The sequence below is a fragment of the Scyliorhinus torazame genome, chromosome 8, assembly GCF_047496885.1.
Source record: "Scyliorhinus torazame isolate Kashiwa2021f chromosome 8, sScyTor2.1, whole genome shotgun sequence".
NCBI classification, from domain to species: Eukaryota; Metazoa; Chordata; class Chondrichthyes; order Carcharhiniformes; family Scyliorhinidae; genus Scyliorhinus; species Scyliorhinus torazame.
The window spans coordinates 130,585,550-130,608,015 of NC_092714.1; the positions used below are offsets into that span (position 1 = coordinate 130,585,550).

The 22,466-nt window shown below is 49.3% G+C and overlaps 1 protein-coding gene across 6 annotated transcripts in view; it reads left to right on the plus strand.

Annotated features, from left to right (window-relative positions):
• LOC140428111 (rho GTPase-activating protein 6) overlaps window positions 1-22,466 on the plus strand; it is a 1,113,012-nt gene that overhangs the window by 932,267 nt on the left and 158,279 nt on the right. For all 6 annotated transcript variants that reach the window (XM_072514181.1, XM_072514179.1, XM_072514180.1 and 3 more), the window contains one exon: window positions 19,286-19,542. In XM_072514181.1, the coding sequence (XP_072370282.1) occupies window positions 19,286-19,542 (257 nt within the window). The remainder of the gene's footprint in view (window positions 1-19,285; window positions 19,543-22,466) is intronic.

The following is a 22,466-nucleotide window of genomic DNA, read 5'->3' on the forward strand; positions in this document are numbered from 1 at the left end:
GCTCCTTGTAAATTTCCGACACATTACCCCCCGCCCCTCAGCCCTGTTTTGACACCACGTTGTCCTGTAGCCCCTGGGGCGGGAGGTTCACAGTGCCCTAAACCCGTGTCTTTACAAGACGCTGCCTCCATCCATTCCCATACAAACACCCCTCTCACTACCTACTTCTGAACCATAGCTATGTTCGCTGCCCAGTAATAATTCATGAAGTTAGGGAGCACCAACCCCCACTGACCACGCTCCAGCAGCACCTTCTTCATCCGTGGAGCTTTACCCGCCCAAACAAACCCTGAAATCACCGCGTTCATCCTCCTTAAAAAAAAAAAAGCCTTGGGGATAAAGATCGGGAGGTTCTGGAATGCAAACAAGAACCTCGGGAGGACCATCGTTTTCACTGATTGCACCATCCCGCCACTGACAACAGGAGAACATCCTTCTAAAATCTCCCTTCATCTGTTCCACCGATCGAGCCAAATTCAGCTTGTGCAGTTGCTCCCACCAGCGCGCCACCTGAATGCCCAAGTACCAAAGGTTCCCCACCACCACCCTAAACGGCAACTCCCCCGGCCTCTTTTCCTGTCCCCTTGCCTGGATCTGAAGGACCTCGCTCTTCCATATGTTCAGTTTATACCCTGAGGACTGTCCGAATTCCTCAAAATCCTCATAATTCCCCCAATACCTTCCAACGGGTCCGAAATATGAAGCAGCAAGTCATCCGCATACCGTGAGACCCTATGCCCCCCCCCCCCCCGCCCGTACTATCCCCTGCCAATGGCTTTTGTTTCGGTGCAACATCGTGGGCCGAAGGGCCTGTACTGCGCTGTATCGTCCTATGTTCTATGTTCTAATCCCTTGATGCTCTCAGCGCCATCGCCAGTGGTTCTATAGCCAAGGCAAAGTGCACTGGGGAGCGTGGACATCCCTGCCTCATCCCCCGGTGCAGCCTGAAATATTCCGAGCTCACCCAGTTTGTCAGCACACTCACCACCGGTGTCTGGTACAATAACTGAACCCAGTCCACAAACCCCTGACTGAACCCAAACCGCCCCAGCACCTCCCACAAAGAATCCTACTCCACCCAATCGAAGGCCTTTTCCGCATCCATGGCGACCACCACCTCCACACTTCATCCCTCTGGAGACACCATTATAACATTCAGTAACCTCCTGATGTTCGCCGACAGATGCCTCCCCTTAACGCACCCCATCTGGTCCTTCCCTATCATCCCCAGCGCATAATCCTTGAGGCCAAGATCTTGGCCAGTAACTTTAGAATCCACATTTAATAGCGAAATTGGCCTGTAGGACCCACACTACACCAGATCCTTATCCTCCTTTAAAATTAAGGAGATTGAGGCCTGCGCTAACTTCGGGGGGGGGAGGAGCATCCGCTGCTCCCTCACCTCATTAAATGCCATCACCAGCAGGGGCCCCAGGTTCCACGAGAACTTTTCCACTGGAAACCTGTCTGGCCTGGGGCCTTCCCCACCTGCATCGTCCCATTACCCTCCACCCTCCTAAGGAGGCTCCCAGCCGCTCCACCAGAACCTCCTCCACCCTCAGGAACTCCAACCCTTCCAAAAATCGCCTCATTTCCTCCACCCCGGCTGGGGGTTCCGACTCGTGTAGCCTCCTGTAAAACTCCCCAAACACCCCAGTCACCTCCACCAGATCCAAGACCGTTCCCCCCCTCCCTATAGCCTTCACTTTTCCAATCTCCCTCACTTCCTCCAGCTTCCTTACGTGCCAATATCCCACCCCCCTTTCCCCTTATTCATAGACCGCCCCCTTCGCCCTCCTCAACTGCCCTACCACCTTCCCCGGAGATAATAATCCAAACTCCATCTGCATTTTTTGCCCCCCCCCCCCCCCCCCCCCCCCCCAATTATCAACCCGTGCGAGTCCAGGTCTGGGATCTTCAATACCCGCCTCATGAACTGTACATCAGTACCCCAGTTCGGGGCGTAAACATTCACCAATATCATGGCACCCACTCCAATTTCCCACTCACCATAACATACCTCCCTCAAAAGTCTGCCACTATGCTCCCAACTTCAAAAGCTACCCGTTTATTTATCAATCCCACTACCCCCCCTCGTCTTCAAGTCCAATCCAAAATGAGATACCTGCCCCCAACCCCCTGCTGATCAACCATATCCCCTCCTGGGCCACCTCCAGCCCGCGTCCCACACTCCTCAGGCCACCGTCATCGACCCTCCCATACCACATTTCAAAAGCCCCTCCCCTGTCAGCAGTTTTCCCCAGCCACAACGTGACTATCACTACCCCCATCGACACTCTAAACACCTGCTCAACCCCCACTGCGGTTCCGTGAACTAGCCCGCCCAGCTAGACTGGCAGCCCCTGCCTGTGGCGCCTAGCATTCTACCCCCCCCCCCCCCCCCCACGGCACGGTTCATACACTCCCCCCTTGAAACCAACAATACCAACATTCAAAACCCCAAAACAAGGAAAAGAGCAATCCCCCTGCCTCCTCAGCAGAACACAGGACAATGGCCCCTAGAGAAAACAAACCAAAGGGAACAAAAACGAACACCTCCAAGTTCAATGTCCTGCTTCTCCTGCCAGTCCACTGCCCCTCACAAACTCTATCGCTTCCTCCCTCCGGCGTCCCAAACTAAAGTTCACGGCCATTGTAGGTCACCCAGGGAGACTGGTACAGCATTCCGAATTTCACTCCCTTCTTAAAGAGGGTAGCCTTCACCTTATTGAACCCCGCTCTCTTATTGGCCAGCTCCCCACCCAGGTCCTGATACACTCCCAAGTTCACTGCCCTCCCAGGTACATCACCTCGTCTGCCTGGTCCACCTCTGGATCCGTTCCTTAGCCAAAAACCGGTGCAGCCGCACCACCATCGCCTTCGGCGGCTCGTTCCCCTGCGGCACTGTGCACCCGGTCCACCTCCAAGGGCCGTTCAAATGTCCCCTGTGAATTTCATTAAATGCCATCCTCTCGCATTCACTTCAAGGACTGCTGGTTAGGCCACATGTAGACTTCGTCACCTTGAGTAGAGTAGACTCTTTGCCTGCTCCACTCGGTAGCTGAATTGCAGGGACATAGACAAATTCAAAAGGCTGACCGTCTCTTTGAGGTAGCCAAACCATGAGGAGACAACGGAAATCACATCAGATAGTGTTCATAGTAAGAAGATCCTCTTTGTGAAACTTGAAATAGGTCTTGCCCTCACTCTAAAGACAATGACTAGGTGTAAGACTTCTGTCCCTCCAAGGATGGGAATTTAATCTAAAATTAGTTAACGTATCCATTCTTCCTGTATGCAAAGCTGTAACTGATGGTTCAAGAATATGAGAGTGGTTTAAATACAGTCTAAGAACTTGTTGTGTTGCTGAATGAGTAAAATGCACTGCAGCAACCTGCTGTGGCTCATTTGATAGCACCTTCCAAACCTGTGACCGCTACCAACTAGGATCGGGGAGCTGACATATCAGTGTAACACCTGCAAATACCCCTCCAAGACCCTCACCATTCTGACTTGGAACTATATTGCCGTTCCTTCACTGTCACTGGGTCAAAATCCTGGAACTTCCTTCCTAACATCACTGTGGGTGTACCTACAGTGTATGGGCTGCTACAGTTCAAGAAAGAGGCTCACCACAACCTTCTCAAAGGAGATTAGAGATGGGCAACAAATATTGGCCTAGCTGGCGACACTCTCATCCCTTGCAAGAATTAACAAACGCATTTGGGAGACATCCGGAGACTGGGATGTTCTGAGTAGTCACACATCAGGTGGCTCTCCTCCAGATCACAGCAAAATAGGCACTTTCGGCCGAATTTAGTCCGAAAATTTGGACTCGTTCAGTTCAGCTGCTCAATTAAAAAGGCAAAGAAGAATAGCATGCCAGCAAACAGCAGCTCGAGAGGCCGCAGGGAAGCCAGAAATGGTGGAAAAGGGCAAGAGCCCAGCGAGCGAGTCCACAAGGTGAGGGGTCCCGGGAGACCAACGACCCAGATGATGGGTATCAATGGCAGAGACCCGACTGACTACGTGGCCCAGATGCTGGACAATTTTGTTGGAAGGGACAGTTTCCTCAAGTCACTGGAGGTTCATAGAGTCCACAGGCCACTCCGACAGAAGACCAAGGTTGGGGAGCAGCAAAGGGGGATAACAGTCCAGCTGCACAGATACCAGGACTGGAAGAAGATCATGCGATGGACTCAGCAGACCAAAGCGAGCAGTTGGAAGGGACACAGAATAAGGGTGTATTAAGAAATTGGGGCAGACCTGGCAAAGCACAGTTCAGCCATGCGAAGTCGGTCGAGTACAAGAACAGTCTAATATTCAGGATGTTATTCCCAGCCAGGCTCTGGGTGACATACCCGAATAAAGACCATTATTTCACCATCTCGGCAGAGGAGGATGGGTTTGTGTGGACAATAGGCAAACAAAGCAGCGGTGAGGAAGACGCAGGGAGAAAAAAGTGATTTTGCGTGGAATGGCACTGACTCGCTCTGCGTAGGAGCACTAGCTCATAGGAAGGAACGGGCGAGGGCAGCAAAGCACAGGAGAGGGTGAGGAGAAAACAGAGGGGACAGCAATGGAACAGGCGTAGGAGGGAGTCAGAGCAATCCCGGAAGGGGGGCCACTACACTAGCGGGGAAAGCTAGCACTAGGTAGCTTGAGAGAGAGGGGGGCCGCGGCCCATCTTCCAGCAGGGAGAGAGCGCCTAGTATGGGGGGGGGGGGGGGGGGGGGGGAGGAAGGAAACACTGGGATGGGGGGGACGGTAGGGGGGAAAATAGGAAGGGGGAATGGGGGGCACGGGGAGGGTAGAAAGGGGGATAGAGGGGGGAATCGTGACCACTGGTTGAACATAATAAGGAAAGGAAGGGGTCGAGACTGGCTTCAGCAGGTCAGGTTTGGGATGATGGAACAAGATGGCACCGTAAGCAGCCACTTTGGAAGGTCCCTAAACAAAGGGAAGCTCGGGAGTGCAGGGGCTCACTCACATGGCGTACACACAGTTAGCGGCCATCTTGGGTGGTCCCTGGACAAAGGGAAACACCGGAGCGCAGGGGGCCGGCCTCGAGGTGAGAACGGTGACCACGACCATTTTGGATGGCCCCCTAACAAAGGGAAAGCCCGGGGTGCAGGGTCGCATTCTCCAGGTAGGTATGGTTGATCCCGCAGGAAGGGGGGGGGACAGAAACCCCCACAAAGATTATTACCTAGAACGTTAAGGGTCTTAACAGCTAAGTGAAAAGATCCAGTGACTTTGCCCATCTGGGAGGTTTGAAAGCTGACTAATCTTACTCCAAGAGACTCACCTGAGGGAGAAGGGCTGATTGTGGGTAAGGAAGGCTGTGTGGGACAGACCTACCATTCCTGCGATGGGACGAGGGCTAGCCAGACTGATTAGCAAGAGGACGGTGTTCATGGTGACATACGGTTATGGACAAAGGGGGACGGCACATCATGGTCAGCAGTGTTCTAGATGGGACACCAGTATTCTTGGTAAACGTGTACGCGCCCAATTGGGATGACACTGAATTTGTTAAAAAGACCTTGGCGGCAATCCCCAACATAAGCACCGACTGATCATGGGAGAGATCTTTAACTGTGCACAGGACCCATTGATGGACAGCTCAAACCCCAGAATGGTGAAAACAGCAAGCATGGCTAGGGAACTGGGAATGTTTATGGAGCAGATGGAGGCAATGGACTCATGGCGGTTCCTGCACCCAGGTGAGAAAGAATTTTTGTTCTTCTCACCAGTACACAAGGTCTATACCTGCATCAATTACTTTGCAGTGGGGAAATCGATCCTTCCAGAAATAGTCAGAGTGGAATACTCAGTGATCGTAATCTCCAACCATGCTCCACATTACATGGATGTGAGGTTGGAGACGGGCCACGACACTCTTGACCGACAAATTCTTCTGCCAGGAAGCATCACAGGCCACTATGTTACTAACAACTGGAATGGGGTGGTCTCACCTTCCACGTTCTGGGAGGCAATGATGGCGGTGATTAGGGGAGAAATTATATCCTACAAGGCACGTAGAGATCGGGAAGAGGGGGTGGCTAGGCAATAACTGATCGACTCCATCCTGGAAGTTGACAGAAAATACTCTTGAGGCCCTGACCGTAGAGTTTCTAGCGGAGAGGAAAAAGCTACAAATGGACTTTAACCTCTTAGCCACCAGTAAGGCAATGCACCAGTTCCACCAGACACCGGGGGCCTTCTGTGAACACTGGGAAAAGGCTAGCTGCCTGCTGGCTCACCAGCTGAGAAAGCAGGCAGCCACCAGGAAAATAGCGCAGGTGAAGGATAGCAGTGGCAGACTGATAGCCAAACCAAAAATGGTCAACAAAGCATTTGAGGCCTTCTACCGGGGGCTGTACACCTCTGAGCCCCCGATGAACAGTTCCTCGATGGACTGGACATGCCAATCGTGGGGGATGACAGACTGGGGGAGCTGGAAGCACCATTACATCTGGGAGAGGTCATGGAGAGCATCAACTCCACGCAGGCAGGGAAGGCTACGAGACCTGATCGGTCCCAGTACTACAAATCATTTGCACACGCTCTCATCCCGACCTGCGGGAAATGCTCGCAGACTCACTAGCGAGGGGCACCCTGCCACCAACGCTAACACTGGCCACCATTTTGCTGATACCCAAAAAAGACAAGGGCCAACGGACACGAGGACCCAACAGAATGCGGATCATACAGACCCCTGTTCAATGTGGACGCAAAAATACTTGCGCAGGTCCTGGCCAAGAGACTGGAGAACTGTATACCAGAGATCGTTGCAGAGGACCAGGGGCGAAATTCTCCGGAAACGGCGCGATGTCCGGCGACTGGCACCCAAAACGGCACAAATCAGACTGGCATCGCGCCGCCCCAAAGGTGCGGAATGCTCTGCATCTTTGGGGGCTGAGCCCCAACCTTAAGGGGTTAGGTCGGTGCCGGATGAATTTCCGCCCCGCCAGCTGGCGGAAAAGCCCTTTGGTGCCCCGCCAGCGGGCGCGGAAATGACATCTCCGGGCGGCGCATGCGCGGGAGCGTCAGCGGCCGCTGACAGCTTCCCACGCATGCGCAGTGGAGGGAGTCTCTTCTGCCTCCGCCATGGTGGAGACCGTGGCGAAGGCGGAAGGAAAAGAGTGCCCCCACGGCACAGGCCCGCCTGCGGATCGGTGGGCCCCGATCGCGAGCCAGGCCACCGTGGGTGCACCCCCTGGGGCCAGACCGCCCCGCGCCCCCCCCAGGACCCCGGAGCCCCCCCCACGCCGCCTTGTCCCGCCGGTAAGGTAGGTGATTTAATTTACGCCGGCGGGACTTCGGCCCATTCGGGCCGGAGAATCGAGCGGGGGGGCCCGCCAACCGTCGCGGCGCGTTTCCCGCCCCGCCGAATCTCCGGTGCCGGAGACTTCGGCAACCAACGGGGGCGTGATTCACGCCAGCCCCCGGCGATTCTCCGACCCGGCGGGGGGTCGGAGAATTTCGCCCCTGGTCTTTGTTAAAAGTAGATAGCTAACAGCGAAGGCCAGACGACTGTTGAATGTGATAATGACCCCATCTGGGAGTCATTATTCATTTGAGGTACTGGAGTGGTTGGGGCTGGGGACAGGGTTCACCTCATGGGTGAAACTCCTTGTAAGGTGCCCCCAAGGCGAGTGTTCGGACCAACACCACCAGCTCTGAATACTTCCAGTTGCACAGAGGCACCAGGCAGGAATGCCCACTGTCCTCGCTCCTGTTCGCCCTGGCAGTTGAATCCCTGGCAATCGTATTGCAAGACGTGAGAGGCTGGAGGGGAATCCGAAGAGGAGGCAGAGAGCACAGAGTCTCACTCTATGTGGGTGATCTGCTCTTCTACATCTTGGACCCGCAAAAAGACATGAACAAAATAAAGAAGTTTCTGGCAGAGTTCAGACCCTCTCAGACTACAAACTCTTTTTTTTTTTTTAAATATAAATTTAGAGTACCCAATTCATTTTTTCCAATTAAGGGGCAATTTAGCTTGGCCAATCCACCTACCCTGCACATCTTTGGGTTGTGGGGGAGAAACCTACCCAAACACTGGGAGAATGTGCAAACTCCACACGGACAGTGACCCAGAGCCAGGGTCGAACCTGGGACCTCGGCGCCATGAGACAGCAGTGCTAACCCTCTGTGCCCTCAGGCTACAAACTCAACGTGGGCAAAAGTGAAGTTTTCCTGGTGAACCAAAGAGGGGGAGGGGGAGGGGCAGTGCTGGAGGGTCTACCATTTAAAACAGATTCCGCTATCTAGGTATCCAGATAGCCCATGACTGGACACGGATCCACAAATGGAATCTGATCAGTCTGGCCAAAGACCTACAGAGATGGGATGCACTTCCCCTTTCCTTGGCAGGAAGGGTGCAGGCGATCTAGATGAACATTTGGTGCTTTTTGAGTGCGATAGTGAGAGTTTGGTGACCGAGGGAGTGCTGAATTTGGTTCTTTTTGAGTGCGATAGTGAGAGTTTGGTGACCGAGGGAGTTAGGTGAGGAGGGAGTAAGGTGCTCCTTTCATTTTGTTTCCGACATTTCCGCAAAGAGTGAGAAGAGAGCCAGGAGTTTACAGGAAGTGTAGCTGACTGGGAGCAGAGTCGGAGGGCGGAGATCTAGTTAGTCCACACAGCAGCTATATTCTGTCAGGTAAGAGGGGATGGAGGCTAGGCCAGTTACATGCTCCTCCTGTAGGATGTGGGTGGTGAGGGATACCCCCGGTGTCCCCACTGACTATACCTGCGGGAAGTGCACCCAACTTCAGCTCCTCAAAGATCGTGTTAGGGAACTGGAGCTGAAGCTGGATGAACTTCGGATCATCCGGGAGGCAGAGGGGGTGATTGAGAAGAGTTACAGGGAGGTAACCACACCCAAGGTACAGGACAAGAATAGCTGGGTTACAGTCAGGGGGAAAAAAACAAACAGGCAGACAGTGCAGGGATCCCTCGTGGCCGTTCCCCTTCAAAACAAGTATACCGTTTTGGATGCTGTTGGGGGGGATGACCTACCGGGGGAAGGCCCTAGCGGCCAGGTCTCTGGCACTGAGTCTGGCTCTGGGGCTCAGAAGGGAAGGGGGAGAATAGAAAAGCAATAGTTGTAGGAGATTCAATGGTTAGGGGAATAGATAGGAGATTCTGTGGTCGCGAGCGAGACTCCCGGAAGGTATGTTGCCTCCCGGGTGCCAGGGCCAGGGATGTCTCGGATCGTGTCTTCAGGATCCTTAAGGGGGAGGGTGAGCAGCCAGAAGTCGTGGTGCACATTGGTACCAACGACATAGGTAGGAAAAGGGGTGTGGAGGTAATAAACAAGTTTAGGGAGTTAGGCTGGAAGTTGAAAGCCAGGACAGACAGAGTTGTCATCTCTGGTTTGTTGCCGGTGCCACGTGATAGCGAGGCTAGGAATAGGGAGAGAGTGCAGTTGAACACGTGGCTGCAGGAATGGTGTAGGAGGGAGGGCTTCAGGTATTTGGATAATTGGAGCGCATTCTGGGGAAGGTGATACCTGTACAAGCAGGACGGGTTGCATCTGAACCAGAGGGGCACCAATATCCTGGGAGGGAGGTTTGCTAGTACTCTTCGGGAGGGTTTAAACTAATTTGGCAGGGGAATGGGAACCGGATTTGTAGTCCAGCAACTAAGGTAGCCGATATTCAGGACGCCAAAGCATGTAATGAGGCAGTGGGGAAGGGAACACTGACAAAGGAGAGTATTTGCAGGCACGGAGATGGGTTGAAGTGTGTATACTTCAACGCAAGAAGCATCAGGAATAAGGTGGGTGAACTTAAGGCATGGATCGGTACTTGGGACTACGATGTGGTGGCCATCACGGAACCTTGGATAGAAGAGGGGCAGAAATGGTTGTTGGAGGTCCCTGGTTATAGATGTTTCAATAAGATTAGGGAGGGTGGTAAAAGAGGTGGGGGGGTGGCATTATTAATTAGAGATAGTATAACAGCTGCAGAAAGGCAGTTCGAGGAGTATCACCCTATTGAGGTAGTATGGGTTGAAGTCAGAAATAGGAAAGGAGCAGTCACCTTGTTAGGAGTTTTCTATAGGCCCCCCAATAGTAGCAGAGATGTGGAGGAACAGATTGGGAAACAGATTTTGGAAAGGTGCAGAAGTCATAGGGTAGTAGTCATGGGCGACTTTAACTTCCCAAATATTGAGTGGAAACTCTTTAGATCAAATAGTTTGGATGGGGTGGTGTTTGTGCAGTGTGTCCAGGAAGCTTTTCTAACACAGTATGTAGATTGTCCGACCAGAGGAGGGGCAATATTGGATTTAGTACTGGGTAATGAGCCAGGGCAAGTGATAGATTTGTTAGTGGGGGAGCATTTTGGAGATAGTGACCACAATTCTGTGACTTTCACTTTAGTAATGGAGAGGGATAGGTACGTGCAACAGGGCAAGGTTTACAATTGGGGGAAGGGTAAATACGATGTTGTCAGACAAGAATTGAAGTGCATAAGTTGGGAACATAGGCTGGCAGGGAAGGACACAAGTGAAATGTGGAACTTGTTCAAGGAACAGGTGCTACGTGTCCTTGATATGTATGTCCCTGTCAGGCAGGGAAGAGATGGTCGAGTGAGGGAACCATGGTTGACAAGAGAGGTTGAATGTCTTGTTAAGAGAAAAAAGGTGACTTATGTAAGGCTGAAGAAACAAGGTTCAGACAGGGCATTGGAGGGATACAAGATAGCCAGGAGGGAACTGAAGAAAGGGATTAGGAGAGCTAAGAGAGGGCATGAACAATCTTTGGCGGGTAGGATCAAGGAAAACCCCAAGGCCTTTTACACATATGTGAGAAATATGAGAATGACTAGAGCGAGGGTAGGTCCGATCAAGGACAGTAGCGGGAGATTGTGTATTGAGTCTGAAGAGATAGGAGAGGTCTTGAACGAGTACTTTTCTTCTGTATTTACAAATGAGAGGGACGATATTGTTGGAGAGGACAGTGTGAAACAGATTGGTAAGCTCGAGGAAATACTTGTTAGGAAGGAAGATGTGTTGGGCATTTTGAAAAACTTGAGGATAGACAAGTCCCCCGGGCCTGACGGGATATATCCAAGGATTCTATGGGAAGCAAGAGATGAAATTGCAGAGCCGTTGGCAATGATCTTTTCGTCCTCACTGTCAACAGGGGTGGTACCAGGGGATTGGAGAGTGGCGAATGTCGTGCCCCTGTTCAAAAAAGGAACTAGGGATAACCCTGGGAATTACAGGCCAGTTAGTCTTACTTCGGTGGTAGGCAAAGTAATGGAAAGGGTACTGAAGGATAGGATTTCTGAGCATCTGGAAAGACACTGCTTGATTCGGGATAGTCAGCACGGATTTGTGAGGGGTAGGTCTTGCCTTACAAATCTTATTGAATTCTTTGAGGAGGTGACCAAGCATGTGGATGAAGGTAAAGCAGTGGATGTAGTGTACATGGATTTTAGTAAGGCATTTGATAAAGTTCCCCATGGTAGGCTTCTGCACAAAGTAAGGAGGCATGGGATAGTGGGAAATTTGGCCAGTTGGATAACGAACTGGCTAACCGATAGAAGTCAGAGAGTGGTGGTGGATGGCAAATATTCAGCCTGGATCCCCGTTACCAGTGGTGTACCGCAGGGATCAGTTCTGGGTCCTCTGCTGTTTGTGATTTTCATTAATGACTTGGATGAGGGAGTTGAAGGGTGGGTCAGTAAATTTGCAGACGATACGAAGATTGGTGGAGTTGTGGATAGTAAGGAGGGCTGTTGTCGGCTGCAAAGAGACATAGATAGGATGCAGAGCTGGGCTGAGAAGTGGCAGATGGAGTTTAACCCTGAAAAGTGTGAGGTTGTCCATTTTGGAAGGACAAATATGAATGCGGAATACAGGGTTAACGGTAGAGTTCTTGGCATTGTGGAGGAGCAGAGAGACCTTGGGGTCTATGTTCATACATCTTTGAAAGTTGCCACTCAAGTGGATAGAGCTGTGAAGAAGGCCTATGGTGTGCTCGCGTTCATTAACAGAGGGATTGAATTTAAGAGCCGTGAGGTGATGATGCAGCTGTACAAAACTTTGGTAAGGCCACATTTGGAGTACTGTGTACAGTTCTGGTCGCCTCATTTTAGGAAGGATGTGGAAGCTCTGGAAAAGGTGCAAAGAAGATTTACCAGGATGTTGCCTGGAATGGAGAGTAGGTCTTACGAGGAAAGGTTGAGGGTGCTAGGCCTTTTCTCATTAGAGCGGAGAAGGATGAGGGGCGACTTGATAGAGGTTTATAAGATGATCAGGGGAATAGATAGAGTAGACAGTCAGAGACTTTTTCCCCAGGTGGAACACACCATTACAAGGGGACATAAATTTAAGGTGAAAGGTGGAAGATATAGGAGGGATATCAGAGGTAGGTTCTTTACCCAGAGAGTAGTGGGGGCATGGAATGCACTGCCTGTGGAAGTAGTTGAGTCGGAAACATTAGGGACCTTCAAGCAGCTGTTGGATAGGCACATGGATTACGGGAAAATGATATAGTGTAGATTTATTTGTTCTTAAGGGCAGCACGGTAGCATTGTGGATAGCACAATTGCTTCACAGATCCATGGTCCCAGGTTCGATTCCGGCTTGGGTCATTGTCTGTGCGGAGTCTGCACGTCCTCCCCGTGTCTGCGTGGGTTTCCTCCGGGTGCTCCGGTTTCCTCCCACAGTCCAAAGATGTGCGGGTTAGGTGAATTGGCCAATGATAAATTGCCCTTTATGTCCAAATTGCCCTTGGTGTTGGGTGGAGGTGTTGAGTTTGGGTAGGGTGCTCTTTCCAAGAGCTGGTGCAGACTCAAAGGGCCGAATGGCCTCCTTCTGCACTGTAAATTCAATGATAATCTATGATTAATCTAGGACAAAGGTTCGGCACAACATCGTGGGCCGAAGGGCCTGTTCTGTGCTGTATTTTCTATGTTCTATGTTTAACATAGTGCCCAGGTTGCACTTCCTGTTCAGATCCATACTGGGGGGTGGGGTGGAAAGAATCCCTAAAACAACATTGCAAAAGAGAAGAAGCATGGGAGACATGGCCCTCCTGAACCACAGGTTTCCACCAGCCATGCTAGTTGCCACTTTTAAGAGGTGGAGACAGCACGGGGAACACTGACGGTTAGCAATTTTTACACAGGGGACAGACAGTCAAAAACGTTCTTCACAAGGAGATGACAAGGTACCCAAGGGCCCCGAGAGACACAATGTTGGAGGGGTTACTGGACATGGACAGTCTGGGAAAAGGGACCTGCAGGGACAAATACAGACGGCTTTTAGAAAGGACAGGCTCCCCACTGGACGAAAACGGGGAAATGGGCCGGAAGTAGAGTGGGGACTCTGGAGCGAAGCACTAAACAGGCCTAACTCCCCCTGTGCAAGGCTAAACCTCATGCAGCTAAAAGTGGTGCACAGAGCGCACCTGACAAGAACCACAATGAGCATATTCTTCCTGGAGGTGGAGGACAAATGTGAACGGTGAAAGGGAGGCCCAGCCAACCATGCCACATGTTCTGGGCATGTGCCAGATGTGTTCTGGACACCCTCTTTAATGTCCAAGGTTGTGGGGGTGAGGGTGGACCCATGCCCGAGAGAGGCCATCATCGTGGTATCGGACCAGCCAGAACTTCATAAGGGAAAGAGGACTGATGCCTTTGCCTCCCTTTTGCACGCTGGAGAATCCTGCTCGGCTGGCTATCAGCAGCACCACCCACAGCTGTGGATTGGCTGGCAAACCTGTCGGAATTTCTTCACCTGGAAAAGATCAAATGCATCATCCGAGGGTCTGAAGATGGCTTCCAAAAAGCATGGGGGCCATTTACCAACCTGTTCCAAGATCGATTTGAATCCAACAACTGAGAGCAAGGAGGAGGTGGGGCAGGGGACACATGGGAGCCTCCAGGACCACAGAAAGCAGACAGGAACGAAAAGGGGGGGGGGGGTTGTGGGGAACACCAAGGGGGAACCAGAGAGAGACTGACACGGGAACCAGAGGACCCAGCACAAAGCCACAAGTAAAAGACGAGCAACAAACAAATTGGTGAAAGAAAGTGCCTACATTAAGACCAGAAACAGCAGAAGAGGGGAAGTGGTGGGGCCATGGTATTGAAAAGTATAACATGTAAACTGTTACCGTCTCATCTATTTTTATGTAGAGTGTAAAGATGTACGGTGGGATTCACTGTTTTTGCTGAATACCGACGCCGGCGTGGGACCCGTGGTGATTCACGGCGGGCTAATCGGCGCGACCCCTCACCGATTCTGGTACTGGTGAGGGGCTAGCACTGGCACAACATGAAATGCCCATGGATCGTGCTAAAGCGGCCGGAGAATGGACGGGTCCCGGATCTGCACCGGTCGAACCATACAACGTAGTGCCAACCGTGTGCGAAACCTAACCCGCCAACCGCGACCCCACAGCCCACCCCATGGCCACCCCCCCACAATCAAACTATTTTAAATTAATCCTTTTAAGTTTGACGTAAAAGTGACTACGTTGCTGCCAGATTGAGGGCATGTTCTTTTAAGGAAAGAAATAGACAGCCCTTGTCCAGTCTGGTCTCCGCTTAACTGAAGTCGTACGTCAATGTGGGTGAATCTTAACCAAAGTAACCTTGCAAGCATATCAGTTACACCAAATCACCACAGAGTGCAAAGCTTCAAAAAGGCAAATTCAGGAGGCTGCTAGGGTTAGGTGACATATGCCACCTTTGCCAGTGGTGTTTACATCCTGAGAATGAATACATTTTTAGAAAAGTTTTTTTCCTCCATGTGATACAGAAAGAACTTGCAGAGTTGCATTGAAATACAAATTGGGGTTACTTGCATCTGACTTTTTGTGCCACTTCTCTCTTCCAAACATCCTGGAAGAATCGGACCTCAGTCTGCTAGAGCTAATCACCAAGATCCATCATAAAAATGGAAACTAGCTTCAGCATCAGCAAGTGATGACGAGGCATGTGAAGCCTGTTTAAAACATAGCTCTGACCTAATGAATTGAGAAGCACAGCGTGACCCTTTCAGTGTGATTTAATAAACAGCATTGTAGAAGGGTTCCTACCAACAGTGGAGCTTTTGAGATTTTCTTTTTTTTAGGAAGCCAGCCCTTTCAGTTCTAAGGGGTGTAGACTGGAACATGGAATGTAAAAATTGTAAGGTCTATTTTATTACATGCTGCTGTTTAATTATTTGTGGAAGCTGCTCTTGATCAAATCGCAAGAAATCCGGTGGCCTGGCCCACGATCGGGGTCTACTGACCGGCGGGCGGGCTGGTTCTGTGGGGGCCTATTTTACTCCCCGCCGGGCCCATGTAGGGCTCTGCCATATTGCCAGGGGGCCGGCGCGGAGAAGGGAACCCCCGCGCATGCGTGGAAATGCGCTGGGCATAGCGCGCATGCGCGGAATCACGCTGGCCGTTCCGCGCCGGCTGGAGCTGTGGGGACCGCGCCGGCTGGAGCTGTGGGGACCGCGCCGGCTGGAGCTGTGGGGACCGCGCCGGCTGGAGCTGTGGGGACCGCGCCGGCTGGAGCTGTGGGGACCGCGCCGGCTGGAGCTGTGGGGACCGCGCCGGCTGGAGCTGTGGGGACCGCGCCGGCTGGAGCTGTGGGGACCGCGCCGGCTGGAGCTGTGGGGACCGCGCCGGCTGGAGCTGTGGGGACCGCGCCGGCTGGAGCTGTGGGGACCGCGCCGGCTGGAGCTGTGGGGACCACTCCGGCACCAACCTAGCCCCCTAGGAAGGGGGGCATTCCCCATTATCGGGGACCGTTGTCGCCAGAGTGGTTGGTGCCACTTTTCACGCCGGCGTGGGGACATAGCCCCATTATTGGAGAATCTCGCCCGTTGTCTTTCAGATGAACCATTGAGCTGAGGCTCAATTTGCCCTTCCAGGTGTGTGTAAAAGATTCCAATGCACCATTTTCCAAGGATGAGTGGGGATGTTCTCCCCAATTCTCTATCGCCCACAAAAATGAAGGCAGCAGGGACATGGGCCCTTCACCATCACCTGCAAGTTCCATTCCAAGCCACTTGACGTGAAAATGTATTGCTGTTCTCCATTGTTACTCAGCCAAAATACTAGAATTCCCTTCCCTATAGTACTGTACTTGTACCTACACCAGATGACTGCAAGGCCTTAGCTCACCACCAACTTCTCAAGGGCAATTGATGATGGGCAATAAAGTGGTCTTGCCAGTGTCGCTCACATCCCATGAATTAATTATTTACAAAAATAAGTGTCCCGGCCAAATGGTCCCTCAACCAACAATATTGCTAAAACAGATTATCTGGACATTATTTACTGTTTGTAAAACTTTTCTGTATGCAGATTGGCTTCCACGGTTCCAACATTACAACAGTGACTGCACATCAGAGTACTTCATTAGCTGTAAATTGCTTTAGGCCATTCTGAGATTGTGAAAGACACTATATAAATGGAATGTCTAACTTACCTGATTGAGATACAGTCTTGGGACAAAAATAGATTTTTATATTTAAAATTACTTTCAAAATTCCATCAGAGATTTTGTAATAATATCATCGGTCTGGCCAACTTTGAAGATTAAATCTGTGTGTTTTAAGTTCCTGGTTAATGGATGTTTTATTTAGCTGGCACCTTTTTGACCACAATTTATGTGCCTTTGTCAAATGACAAATGGATTGCCAGTATTGTATTTCAGACTATTGTTTCACAGTAGGGGATGTATACTATGATTGCTGGATAATTCATTGAAAATTCATGTTAGCTCCAATTTGTTTTTGAAAAAGGTGGCCAAAGATCAAGGAAACCTGAGCAAAAACTTTCTTTGGTCAGCTCAGTGAATTCACACGAGCAGTAAAAAGAATACCTGTAGATGAGGCTGTCTGTGCAATGGGATTGTGCAAACTGTTGAAAACCATGCCAATAGTGAAATTCAGTGCATTCTAATTGTGTTGTTAATGAAGTGCCAAAGGGATATTTGGCTATGGATATTTATGCCTTGCTTTTTAAATGTAAAGCACTCTCTTAGGTGTTCTATAACTTGCAGATTTTTGTTGTAGTTTTTAAAAATGGTAGCACAATGTTTAGCACTGTTGCTTCACAGTGCCAGGGTCCCAGGTTCGATTCCCAGCTTGGGTCACTTTTTGTGCAGAGACTGCACGTTGTCCCTGTGTCTGCGTGGGTTTCCTCCGGGTGCTCCGGTTTCTTCCTACAAATCCCCAAAGAGCAATTTGGACATTCTAAATTCTCCCTCCGTGTACCCGAACAGGTGTCGGTATGTGGCGATTAGGGCCGTTTCACAGTAGCTTCATTGCAGTGTTAATGTAAGCCTACTTGTGACAATAAAGATTATTCTTAAAATTATTTGTGTCTCACTTTTTTGGGGGTAAAATTCAAATTGAAGACGATGAATAGCAAATTCATTGGACATGTATAATGGGCTTCTGGTCCATTACTATTTTTGAGCCGCATGGCAATGTTGAATTTTGGATCAGCAAAATCAGGCATTCAGTTGCAACACCATGGAAATATAAGGCAATGCATAAGCTAGCCATGATGTGGAGATGCCGGCGTTGGACTGGGGTGAGCACCGTAAGAAGTCTTCCAACACCAGGTTAAAGTCCAACAGGTTTGTTTCAAATCACTAGCTTTCGGAGCACTGCTCCAATGTTCACATTGTTTTCGGAGCAGTGCTCAGCTGAGATTCACCTGAGGAAGGAGCAGTGCCAATGCATACAAGGCTATGCAGCAAGTGCTGAAAAATTGAATTAGAACAGTGGTTGTTTTTGACCAGCGGAGATGCAATGGGCTGAAGGGCCTTTTCTGTGCTCTCGACCTCTATTTTATTTTATTTTAAAAAATAAATTTAGAGTACCCAATTCATTTTTTCCAATTAAGGGGCAATTTTAGCGTGTACAATTCACCTACCCTGCACATCTTTTGAGTTGTGGGGGCGAAACCCCCGCAAACACGGGGAGAATGTGCAAACTCCACACGGACAGTGACCCAGAGCCGGGATCGAACCTGGGACCTTGGCACCATGAGACTGCAGTGCTGCCGCCGTGCTGCCCTCTCTAGACCTCTATCACAACATTACGTATTCCAAGACTTGAGGTCTGGTCCAGCACTGAGGAAATGCTGCAATTTTGGAAGGTGACACCTTCTGGATGAGCGTTGATCAAGCAAGGCCTTGTCAGCTATCTCATGGATGTAAAAAATCCCATGGTTACATTTTGAAGACAAACAGGCAGGTTCTTCTCAGTGCTCTGGAGAATACGTAGCCTTCAACCAACATCACAAATATCGATTATCAGGTCATTATTACGGTTTGTCGGAATTGCTGTATGCAAATCGGATAATGCCAAGAGAGGAGATATGGGCCTTTGGTTAAATGTCTCCTTTCAAAGACAGCCATTCCAATAATATTGCCGTGTTTCCCTTCCAACATTCAAGAATCACTACACTTCAAAAATAGATCATTGGCTGTGAAGTACTTTGGGACTTGCTGAGGTTGTGAAGGATGTTATGTTCATTTTTGTTTCTCACTGTACTGCACACATTCCCACGTTGTTAAAGCTCGTTTTCCATCCATGACTGTTGAGTCACTACACACGGACAGTTGTGCTGCCTAAACAATAGCTATGGCTGTCTAGATGGGCAACCTTTTTGATTCAGAGATCTGGTGAAACCTGTGTTTTGTAAACCATCAATAATCAACATTGCATTTTTAATCTCCCTTTGGCTGATATAGTCCGATATTGCAAGATGGTTTTATGGTTTGGGCCAGTTGACTGGGGAGGAGCTACTCACGCTCTTGTGAACATGCAACAGAAGCTAGAATCCCACTGGAGGCCAACCCAGCATTCCGAATGGGAATCAAGTTTCCAGTGGGCTTATCTGGAGTTTGATCTAAACTGCGCAGCTTCTGACTCTAAATTGGGAATACTACCACTAAACCAAACAAATGCCATTTTATAGAAGTTGATTCTATTATGCCTCTTTGTTCCGGACTGGGATCCAATAGTGTTGCAACATAAACTATCTTGTATGTCAGTGGGAGTTTGTCGACTTGCATACAGGTACTGCTTCAATGTCTCCGACCTTGGACTGAGGTAACACTGCAAGAGGTGAAATGTGATTTGAATTATTAGCTACTTGTTCCATAGTAATTAAAATACACAGAACAATGAGATTGATGTGAGTCACCCTGTACAATCAGTCCAACTTCTGTTCACATTGTTTTCTTTAAAAGTAATTTAGAAGTAATTAATGTGACCTTGTTTTTTTTTCTGTCAACAGAATTTGCATCACATGCATTTGCTATGCCATTGTCTCAAGTGATTGTCAATGATCGAGCCCATAAGCAAAAGCAGGATGCTCTGAAGGAAGAGCAGAAAGATGGTTCAGATCTTGTGGCATCAATCTTGCCATTTGGAACGAAAAGACAGAACAAAGAACTCTCAAGCAGCAATTCATCTCTCAGCTCAACCTCAGAAACGCCAAACGAACCAACATCACCAAACACTCCTGAAGCTGCCCCACGTGTGAGACGACGGGTAATATGTTAGGCTTTGTGACTGCCTTGTCAAAATTGGTCCTGTGTATTCTCACAAAACGTTTCAATTCTTGCATATTTTTGTATGTTAATATTTTTCTTACCTGGAAGCAGCAAAGATTAAGACCTCTTTCACACTTTAGATTATAATTTCAATATATGCTTTGGCTAAACTGTTTGCAACGGTTCATGAAGGCAGTTCAGCGCCACTTTCTCGAGAGTAATTGCGGATGGGGAATGAATGCTGGCCTGGTCAGCGAAGCCACATATCCGATGAATGAATAAAAAAAGACATAGTAGAGTGCAGCAAAAGGGAGTGACAGAATGTCCATTATCTGTAAATTTTCATGAGAGCTTTCTCATTCAGAAAGAATGATTCCCTTGGATGATAATTATCACTTGAGAAAGACCGCTAATGAAATCTGGGAACTTGTAAGTTAAGTTTCATTTTACTCTGAAGTCGATGGCCGATAATCTAGTTAGCATGGTGCAACCAGAGAGGAGAGAGAGTGTGTTCATTTATTCCTAAGGTTCAACTTGTCACTAACGTAAATTTTGGATATAAATCTTTACAGTGCTTAAATTTTGAGATGATGTATAATGTTTGACTGTTGGCATATACTTGTAGACAGGAGCTGACTGACAGTAGCTCCCATGAATTCTTTTTGTCTAATTTGCAACTGATCTGCAGACACATTAATTCAGTGATTAAAAGGTCAATCTATGGAGCGGGCTCATTTGGAGACGATGGAACCAAATGGTTTTGATTTGTTCAAACACAATTCTGATAAATGGAGCACTGAAATTGTGGAAGATGCTTTACGATTCCAAGTTCTTCATTTTATTGAAGAGGATTAATTTGTACTTGTAGCAAGTAACAGCAATGCTGGCATCTCTTGAGCATTTACTTTGCAGTAGGACATCCAAGGTTGCGCTCAGTTTATTTTTCATGTTATTCCTAGTGCTGACCTAATCAGCTGAGTAATTCTGGAGCTTGAGATTGAGAAACCTGTTCTTAGATGCCCATGTCTTTCTATGTCGGACAAATTGGCAGGGCTGGGACGGCTGGATTTGGATTCTAAGGTTTGGTTTCTTAGTTAATAGACAAAGAAGCATAGTTTAGTTTGATTAGTTGACACAGCTGAATGAAAACATTTCCATTACATTAGAGAGTGTGCGGTGTTGAGCATAGTTTACTATCAAACTATGTGCAAACTACTGAAGTGGAGAGGGGCGGGGGGGGGGGGGGGGGGGGGAAGTGGTAGGGCGTGAAGATGCTGTCCAAGGAGCTTTGTTGAGTTGCTGCACTGTATCTTATGAATGTTACACATTGTTGGCATTGTGTGGTGGAGGTGAGAGTGGAATGTTTAAGGGGGAGGGGAATGCACCAATCAAGGGGCTGCTTTGCCCTGAATGTGAATGAGCTCCTTGATGTTGTTGGAGTTGCTCTCATCCAGGCAAGTGGGGAAAGTATTTGAAAAGGAAAGATTTGACGGCTATAGCGACAAACAAGGATGTTGCTAACTTTCTCCGTGGTTCAATTGCTCTGTTTTATTACCTTTGCTCTCGAGTCGCCAGGTATCTTTATGATACCGCCACGAGGTTCAAGTCCGAGTAATGATCAATGACCCAATACACCGATTAGTAAGATTCAAATCAAAGCACATTTATTATACACAGTAATCGCTACTCATGCACAAATTCTACGTCTAACCTACTTCTACAACTAACAGGCCTATACTTAACTTCGGACTGGCCCACCAGGTCAGGGGAACAAATGGCCTTTCGTACGGGTTCTGAGTCTGCGGGATTCGAAGTTGGTACGGATTGGTAGCTAGGAGCGCCTATCTCGTAGCGAGCGTTGAATTAAGACTTACTTTGTTCAGGGGTCACGGTCAATGTTTGTTCGTGTTGCTGGGTGACTCGGGCAGGACGAAGAGGTGACGAGAGCTGAAGAGAGACCGATTTGAACTTGGGGCTTAACTCTTATAGTCCCCAGGGGCTTCCCGCCTTTCCCGCCTGACAGACCTCAGCTAGAATGTACTCGACAATCACAGTGAGACTACTGGTGACTCCGGTGACACCATGTTACTTTAAACCTCATTTGCTCGAGCCTCTCCACAAGCAAATGCATTCCTGACTGTTTTGACTCCGGACGTGGAGCATCAAGAAACCTCAGAAGATGCAAGTGCACCTGAAATGACTCCGGAAGAGGAGCATCAAGAAACCTCACCTGACTCAAGTGAATCTGCAATGACTCCGGACGGGGAGCATCAAGAAACCAAAGCTGATTCAGGTGAACAGGAAGGGCTCCAGACGGGGAGCATCGACAAACCAAAACTGACTCAGGTGAAACAGGCCAGACTCCAGACGGGGAACATCGACAAGCCAAAGCTGATTCAAGTAAGCCGGACATGACTCCAAACTGGGAGCGCCGCAAACTCAGTGACGGCACGCTCAAGGAGACAGCAGACGCCACAAAGCACGCTAACACGAGTAACTGTGTGAAGGACTCGTATTATCCACAGTGTGTGGTCCTTGAGCGCAGCAAAAACAGCAACAAAACAAACCGCAACAACAACATCAAAGACAGTAGCAAGAAGCGTACCAAAGGCAACAACTTCGGCAAAAAGCACGACAAAAACAACGCCACTGGAACAATGACTGGTACGACATGGTACAACTCTGCAAATGAGGGACACTGTTAATTCTCAGCTCAATGGCATACCATGGCAGGACGATGCATCTTACCACGTTTGCTGCACTAACAACAGGCAACCTGGCTTTCAGGACAGATGCCATCAAGAATTACCACCACAAGCATCGAAAGAAAAAAAAGAGTCCAAATCAGACAACAAAGTGATTTGGCCATTTCTTGGTTACTTCAGTACAGGGACACTGATTTTTACAATGAAATGCCTCCAT